The 9,631-nt window shown below is 32.5% G+C and overlaps 1 protein-coding gene across 1 annotated transcript in view; it reads left to right on the forward strand.

Moving 5' to 3' along the window:
• UHRF1BP1L (UHRF1 binding protein 1 like) overlaps positions 1-8,990 on the forward strand; it is a 71,812-nt gene extending 62,822 nt beyond the window's left edge. The window contains 3 exon segments of the mRNA XM_032220674.1: positions 429-537; positions 4,928-5,100; positions 6,291-8,990. Coding sequence (XP_032076565.1) covers positions 429-537; positions 4,928-5,100; positions 6,291-6,416 — 408 coding nt within the window. The 3' untranslated portion in view covers positions 6,417-8,990.
• Positions 8,991-9,631: the final 641 nt, after the last annotated feature.

Below are 9,631 nucleotides of genomic sequence, written 5' to 3' on the forward strand. Positions count from 1 at the left end.
CATATTTATCCCATGTTTAAAACATTAAACAGCAGTGGGTTGATTGTGGTCCATATGTCTGATGTATTTAATTTAGACTGGTTTATCACTCTTCAAATGTAACCATTTAACCTGATTCTATAGTCACTCTCAATAGCTAAATAATAGCTACAGTAACTAGCTAGACAGATAGATATATCTACTAAATAAGCTGTAGTAGTATTTATCCTTACCTTCTTTACCCTTTTATTGGTACTATTATTGTTCTGCTGCTTTGCATGTACAGAGTGCTTCTGTACCAAATTATTTGTTATCTAATCACACTTTTAATGATTGCAAGTTCTTACTTATCTTGTCACCTGAAATTTACTTTATTGCATGAAAATACTTCTGCATAAAAAACTTAGCCTTAGCACGTTAACAGTTTTTATATCTTTTGTATTTTCTAGGATGATAGTCCTCGTGATAGTTTGTCTGCTCCTGAATCAGTCCCAGTAACTGTGTATATTGATCTGCTTATGATAGAGAGGAAAGATGATGGCTCGTTTTACATTACAGGTAGAACTTTTCTTCCCTTCCCCATATTTAATACTGGCAACATTCAAAGTAAATGTTCTGAAAAATTTCGTGTTTCTTCTGAATTTTTTAAGTTATCTCTATTTTATAATAGATTTTGTCTTGTTAAATGTATTAGCATTAACAGTTAATGAATAACTGCTAGTTGCAGAGTAAGTGTAGTTGTCTACTGATTACTTGCACAAAATAATTTTCTATCTATGTTAAAGTTGCATGTTTGTGCATTTATATAATTCCCATTGTATAACTGGACTTACTTTAAGAAATCAAATTAAAGTTGCATTAGATTAACCAATAACTTTAGAAAAATTTGGTTCCAGTTCCCATGTTTTTGTCAACATCATTTGGCAAAGACAGCATTACTGAATCTTATTTTTTCCTGTTTTTATTATATTACTGTAAATCTTAGTATATTATTATGTTGTTTATATTAATTAAAATTGACATTTTATCACTAAGATAACTTAGAATATTTTTTATTTTTACTTTCTAATATTCTGTTGATATTAATTGCAATTTAGAAAAGTGGTTCCCAAAGTGGGCAATACCACCTCCTAGGGGGCTGTGGGATGACTTAGGGGGCGCTAAGAGGCAAGTGGGACGCTAAGAGGCCAGGGAGGTGGCAGAGGAGTGCTGGAGGTGTTCTGCTATACTGTACTCCCGACTCGCCTAGCTTAGCGCGCAGGCATGGAAGGGAATGCGATGGGACCGAAAGCAAGAGTCTTTCCCCACGTGGCTTGTGTGGAGGTGGCGGCTCAGTCTCACCTCACCAGGAACCAGCGACACCGTACCTTTGGGAAGGCTTGGGTCTCTCGCGCGCCTTCAATGGGTGGAAGGGCTGGGTTTTTCTTCACCACGCGAGACTGGCAGTTAAATCTACTCCTCCAGCTGCGGGGCGGCGTCCATGAACCCCTAAACGTAGCAGTCTGAATTTTCATCTCATGGGCATGGGAATGATGCAACAGTTATAAGTGTAAAAGAACAATCATAACTCAATTCTTTCAGTACCATTGTAACTTCATACTGTCACTAAACTAATAGTTGTAAGGACCACCTGTATTTCACAAATTGCTAGGGAAGATACAAACTTGCTCTCTTCCTGCCTACATTCCAAACTCTGCTATCACTTTTCTCTCTGAAAAGCCTTTTTCCTCCTCCTGCAGACTACAGGTAGTTCTCAGATTATAACTATAATTGAGCCCAAAATTTTTTTTGTTAAGTGAATTTTGCCCTATTTTATTATCTTTCTTGCCATTTGTTAAATGAATTACTGCACTTGTTACAAATGTTGTTAAGTGAATCTGGCTTCTCCATTGACTTTGCCTTGTCAGAAGGTTGCAAAAGATGATCATATGACCTCGGGACACTGCAACCATCAAAAATACAGTATGAGTCAGTTGCCAAGAATTCAAATTTTGATCTTACGACCATGGGGATGCTACAATGGTCATAGCTGTCAAAAATGGTCATAAGTCACTTTTTCAATACCTTTTCAATGATGAAGATTTTGATCATTTGCTGCTTCATACAGAAGTTTGTTGGCTATCAAAAGGCAACTGTGTGAGACGCTTTTACAATCTTTTTGACACTGTTGTGGAGTTTTTTGAAGACAAGAATGCCTTGCTCAGTGGTGAACTCAAAGAAATCAGGCATGACATTGCTTATTTATCAGAACTATTTGCAAAGTTCAATGAAGTGAATTTGCAGTTGCAAGGAAAGTAGGTCAATTCTTATTAAGGCCAAATCTGTCATCTCTACATTTATTTCAAAGTTAACACTATTCAAGTGCAATATAGGCCGTCGTGAGCTATACCAACTTCCGAGCTTCTCTGAGCTAGAAGAGAAAGGTGGGATACAAGATGATGATCTTCAAGTTTTTTGTGACCATTTGGACATGCTGCATAAAGATATGTCTGAGCGATATCAGGATCTTCTTTTGATGGAAATTCCAGATTGGGTGATAAATCCATTTTCAGATACTGAGGAAGATGGGCTAGTGGAGGAACAACTCATAAAGCTGCACAGTGACATTGAGCTGAAGCCAAAGTTTAAGAAATCATACCAAGAATTTTGGTTACAGAAAGAAATTTCTGATTGCTATCCTGCACTATGGATAGTGGTTAAGAAGTTCCTTGTTGCATTTCCAACATCATATTTGGTGGAACATGGCTTCAGTGTGGTCATCCAACTTCTCTCCAAGTAAAGAAATCGACTCCAGATTACTGAACGTGGTGATTTAAGACTCCTGCTAAGTAACTTAAAACCAGACATTGGGAAACTGGTATCACTTCATCAAGCCCATCCATCACATTAAGAATTTACTGAACAGTGAAGTGGTTACTAAATTTTACTGAGTTTACTAAGTTACTAGTCAATAAGGTTCTTGATAAATGACTATCAGACTTTGAAAACTTGGTATCACTGGATCATGTTCAACAATTTTGTTGAATTAGCATTAACTAAAGGGTTTTTAAATTGGATTTGAATAAATGTGCAATTAATTGTTACAGTTTGAATTTTACTGTTACTATCTTCCTTCCGTCGTGCAAACAGCCCAGTCACGTAACCCCCCCCCCCCAGCCATACCCACAGAAGCAGTAGAAATTTTTTTTGAATTCCACCACTGGGTGGGGGGCACTGAGGATCAGTTTGTAGAACCAAGGGGACAGTGGACTGAAAAACCACTGATTTAGAATATTAGTCTTGCAAGCATAAAATTCCTTAATTTCTTCAAACAAATTTAAACATGTCAGGAAAAAAAGGCTGCAGATTACATCAAAGTATTAGTTATGTATTAAAGATTTTGATCTTGAGTTAGCTTATTAGTATAGAAACCTCCACTGTATAATTGCTTTGTTCAAACATGCACGTGCGCACACCCACCCACCATGATAATAAAAAGAAAAAAGTACAAGCAAAAACCAATTTAACAAGAACAATGCAAATAAGTCATTTAAAATAAGGAAAAAGAACTATTGGGTTTCCAATTTCTCCTATTTTATATATCTGCTGTTTTAACAAATTTATTATTTTAAGCCCCTTTAGAAGCCAGACTGAAATTAATGATATTTTACATGCAGTTTGTTATATTGTATCTATGGGAACCATTCTTGCTTAAATTTGGTTAAACTTCTATTATGTGCATACTGAATCTGTTAAAGTTTTAGATGTACACAATATCAGATTCAAAACCTGATTCAAGAGTTTAGAAGATGATTGCTTTAAATCAATTGAAAAGGCATATAGGCCAATTCAGAACTAAATATGAAGTAATTTTTGGCTTTTGATTTCCATTGACTGTAAGTGATAATTTAAAATTTTTTGCAGTGACAAAACCATCAAGTGGAATAAAGCTTGGCAGCTTTAAACCAATTAATGAAGGGAAGCCATTGCCTTTCTTTTTTTAAAAAAAAAATTAAGCGCTAGATTTAATAAAAAGTATAGAATAGAGTAAGCAAAACATTACTGTATACAAAATTAAGTATCTTATCCAAAGCGATCCAATTAAAATGTATGGTGACATTTTTTCTTGTAAGTAGAAGTTAGATTTCTCATTCGCATTGTCTCTTATTTCCATATTTTGAAAAATAAAAGCAACTTTTTTATTTTTTGCCAATACATAGGTCAGCTTTTTTTGCAGACCACTGAAGTGTCAGAATACTCATAAACTCTTATTAGATAGCTTACAAATTATTGTAAATACTTAATTGGGGAATTTTAATTTGGTTCTGTTAATTTCAGACCTAATTGTGTTTTGTCTTGAAAACCCAATAAATCCAGATGAAACAGACAAATTGATCAGTTTGTGAAATGAATGTACATCATTAAAACACATTTGTGGGTTTTTTTGAGAATATATTCAAATAAAATGCACTGCGAATAACATTTAGAAGTTTAAAATCATTTCAATGTAAAAATATCTAGGTGATTCATTTGTTTATGAGAAGTAATAGTCCATTTAGATTATCTATATAGTTAAGAAAAGAGTTGAGGGTTAGAGTACATTTTAAAAAGGTAGATTTTTGGGGAACATTTCTTTCCTTTTAAAATACTTGGAATAATATGTTTTGAGAAATAGGTTTGATCCCAGCTCTAACTACTTGGATTGATACTATGTTGATGTTACACTATATTGCCAAAAGTATTTGCTCACCCATCCACATAATCAGAAGCAGTTGTGAGCAAATACTTTTGGCAATATATTGTATATGCATTTAACAACAATATTGGTAAGAGAGAATTGAAAGTGTTTTGTGCCATATCTTTATCAATTTTTGCTTGATATAGTTCATAATAATGTGATACATTTTACTGAGTTATTGATATCAGTATCTTTATATAATCCTCTTAATTCTCTGATTTGTCTTAACAGATCATCAAACAGTTAGTAATGATTCATCAAAGACACAAAGCAGAATAGACAATCCGGATGTTGAAGCTGGTACGCCCAAGAAAAAAACTTTTCATTCCCGGTCCACACAAACATTTCCAGAAATTAGCACTCCCCAAGAATTTATGACTTCACCCATAGTAATCAAAGAACAGGTAATGAAAAATCTGCTATATTTTTTCTTTCTTTCTTTCCTTCCTTCCTTTTGTAAAATTTATTTTATAATGGCAGTTAAAGATTTTATATTGTAAAGGACAGCATATTCTTTTGAAGGAAACTGAAAGCCAAATTTGGTTTTCCTCAAGTATTTTACAGTGTTGTGGAGGATATTTAGAGTGTGATGTTATAAACAATAAACAAAAAAACTTTTTTGTTACATAAACACCTGTACATAAATGTATGAAAAAATGGATATAATTTTAATATATCAGGTGAAATAAACTGCTTTTTAAAATGCATTTATAGAAATTGTAAAAAATTAGGTTAATATGTAACACTAAAATACGAACCACGGCTCAAAGCAAAACAGTAGATTTATAACATATAAATTCAGCCATGATATTTTTAAAGCCTTGCAGTAGAATACTTTTTCCCCAATACTAAGTTTAATTCAATAATAATAATAATAATAATCTTTATTGTCATTGTACTTAAATACAACAAAATTGGTTTTAACCTCACTGGTACAAAATTATAGCAGAAACGAAGAAAAGAAAAACAATATGTGTTTGTGTTAACTGAAGTCATAACATAGTGGTCAGCTGATAGTTCCTGCCGAATAGGTTTATGCATATGCAGTATACCTATCCTGTAAAAAGGAGTGTTGAGTTGAAGCTTAATCATAATAGGCAGCAGGGCCTTAAATGGTTTCTGGCAAATCTATTCTACACTTCACAAACATGCTGATGTGACTTTTTACATGTCTTAGAAGTGATTTTTTAATGTGTGTTAATTTGGAGCACTATCAGAGTCTTCTGTTGTTAAATTAGGGGGGATAGATGAGTACTTTACATCCAATTATAAGTAATGCTAAAGACCAGAATTGTATTGCAGAGTACAGTAGTAATCTTGAACTTGTATAGTGTTGAACTTAAACTTGTCATACAAATCTACATTTTATCAGCCTAGAGAATGAGATTTTTTTAAAAAAAATGACATTAAAAATGCTCTAAGTATATTGCAAAGCACTGAAAAAGAAAACCAAAAAAGAAACAAACAAAAAACAAATGAAAAGTATAGAGTTCTTTCATATAAAGTATATATACTTTGTTTATAAAGCTGTGATGTTATCAAACTTAATTTAGCATTTTAAGATTAAAATTATTTATTTACTTATTTATTACAGCTTATAGAAGAAAATGAATGTCTAAAACAGGAATTAGCCAAAGCCAAGATGGCCCTTGCTGAAGCTCATTTGGAAAAAGATACCTTGCTTCACCATATTAAAAAAATGAATAATGAAAAATGTTAGCAGACCCTATACATTAATGTGAAAGAAGAAGGGACACATTTTATATTAATTTTTGTTTATGGAACTGAACTCAGAGCAACATTTCTGCAAAAAATGCACTTGTAAAAAGGGATAAGAAATTTAGATTTTTTTCTTTTTAAACTCTTTTAAGTTGCACTGATGTGAAGAAGAACAATTGCTATTATACATCATTAACTTGTGAAATAACAGGTAAATGAATAAAATATTCCTTTGTCACTGATAGGATAATTTCATTTTCATTTGTGAAGATAAAAAATCTTTGTTACAACAAAAGGACTGTTCAAAAGATATTAAATTTACGCTACACATAAAATGATCTATTATGAAAATGTGTAATTGTCTTGCAGAAATTGTTCAGGCGCCAACAAGATGTTCTTAAAAATTAGCACCTTCAAATCTCAAAATGTATAACTATAGCATGGGAAAGGATAATATGGTGATGTATGTTGGGAAAAATTGGAAATTGCACAATCAGTTGGACAACGATTTCTTATTAGTTCACAGAATAATAGGGTTGTTAGATCTGAGCTCTTTTCGAGGATCATTAATCATTTTTTTTGCTTTGACAATGAATCTCAGCCATTTTTTAGAAACTTTTACATTTTTAACAGTTGAATGTTCTTTTGTAAATTAACATCGCTGTATATTAATATGCTTGAAAACAGTTATTTGAATTTGTAACACTTTAACAAAATGTAAAGTTGCATTTTTTATCACAGATTATGTGTAAAAATTAAACTTTAAATTTTTAGTTTAAAAATTGCTGTAAATAAGTAAAGTACACCAATCTGTGCAAAAGATTCCTAAATTTTTAAAATAACAACTAAATCCCTGACAGAACACATATCAGGATGATAATAGTATATAGGCTATTCAGTGATCTTTCTCGATCATTACTTGAAAATATTGTGAGGGGTATGTATTTGCTATACTTGAACTGTAAAATAATTCAGGGAATGATTGATTTCTTTTTTAAAGTAAAAATAAGAGACCAAACAATTAAAATCTGATGACTGAGTTTTGCAAAGAGGACACATCAAGATGTCCAACTTATGTAAAACAATTATATATGCCTTTATTTTAAAACATAAGTCTTGATTTTATGAAGATCAGCATATTTTTCATCTCCTATTCCTTTCAATTGAAATTATAATTTATCTTTATTTCTTCCTAAATATTATCTCACTATTTCTCTATGCTTTCTTCTGCCACTTTAATTAGTTTATCAGAAACAAAGTTATATTTCTCCAAATCTACAAAATACTTGACTAAATGGTAAGTTATTTTCCAGATTACTTTTGGACAGGTTATTTATGCACAGTCCATTTTAAAAGACTATACATAACTAACTACCATTTAACTTGATATTAAGATTCATTTAGCTTCCTGCAGCTTTATTTCTAAGTAGGCTATATGTAAAATGATATTACAAAATAAATATATACAGGTAGTCCTTGGTCAATAATAACAATTGGGACTAGAATTTCTAAAGCTAGCCAATGCAGTCATAAAGTGTGTTGTGACTATACCGCTTAGAGATAGCAGCACTGGCACTTCCTGTTGCCAATGTTAAGCAAATTCCACAATGTCACATATTTGTGACTTGAGGGCTTCCCCATTCACTGTGCTCGTAAGAAGCCAGGAAAGAAGCTGAACAATCAGATCAAATGACATGACTGTGGGTACACTGCCGAGCTGGAATTTGAAGGACTAGTTGTAAGTACCATTTGTTTAGCACCATTGTAAGATGTGTAAGCACTGTAAGGTGGAAATTGCTTGAAATTGATACAGTTGTTCCCTTATTTCATGCTTGTCATACTACCATACTAACGGTTTGGTCAAAAAATAATAGAATTTGGTTTTGTTCTTGTTTGAATTCACTGAACAAATCCAGTATTGTAAGCCTTGCCAGGTAGACCAGACAGCAAACATAACCAGATCAACTAATTCTACTTTACTGTAAAGCTACATGAACAGAAACTTGTAAATCTGAAAGTACAATTCTGCCACTGTCTCCTTTATAGTCCAAGAACTTAGATTTCCTTCTGAGTTTCTTGCTCCACCCCACTTTGCAGCTGTGGGCTATATTGTCTCTTATCTAATTGTTCCCTAAGCTGCATCTCTTCACCCAGTCTCCCGAAGATCTTTTCCACAGAACATTAGAAGCTACTATTTTACTCACTTTGCTGTTCTTTATAAGAAAAAGATTTTTGAGTTAACAATTTTTAAAGCACAGAATTGTCATTTTAAAGCAAAGAATAATTTCATTTTCTGATTCAGTTTTTTAAAAAAAACCAGTTATTGGTGCTGTGAAAAAGAATCCTTCAAATACTAAAATTAAAAACTTATTAAGAGATTCTTATGAATGAATTAAGGCCTCTTACTTCATGCTTCCCAGTTGGTATGGAAGAAGTGGGTTGGACTTTGCATGATCATATCATCTTTCTGTCATTTATTGCAACATGCATTTTTTCAGGTTTTAGTACATGCCTGAAAAAGAAATGTTGCTGCTGAAATGAATCACATAATTAAAGCAGTATGTATTTAATGAGATTCTTAATGTGGCTGCATCTTTTTTCAACTTGTGTGAAAACCTAAAAAAAGAGAAAAGTAATAAATTGCGCTGTGGTCTGAAGCACATTCCATAAATTATTTTGAATTGTACATATTCGTATTTGTAATGATGAGGCAACTTGAATAGAATTTCATTGCATTTAGAAAATGAATTAAATGTTAATTTTAGTAAACAATAGTTCTTTCAGTTAAAAAAAGACCTGTGTGAAGGTCACAGAATAGTGAAAGTAAGTTGTGCTCCTATTTATTGGTAAAATATCAATTTGGTAAATTGAAGAAAGGAATCTAATTATTATTATTATGTTTGCGCTGTTAGTCTGAGCTCCGAGCTTGACAATTTGGTAGAAAATATTTTGTCACCTTTCGAGGAGACATCATAAGTGTGGTTTGAATTGTGCTCATCTTGTCAGAGCATTGGCTTTTAAATACCATTTTATGTGATGCAAATTAGTGTGGATGTTATTTGTTTGGCTACTTCTGAGTCAGGGTTTGACTTCCGACTGTTAAATTTTTATATTTAGTGTACTACCCAATATACAGAAACCATGCATCTCCTTGGAAGACATTCCAAGACTCACATTCTAGCCACCATGAATGTTTATGACCTATACACCAACATC

Source organism: Thamnophis elegans, chromosome 7 (genome assembly GCF_009769535.1).
Source record: "Thamnophis elegans isolate rThaEle1 chromosome 7, rThaEle1.pri, whole genome shotgun sequence".
Lineage (NCBI taxonomy): Eukaryota > Metazoa > Chordata > Lepidosauria > Squamata > Colubridae > Thamnophis > Thamnophis elegans.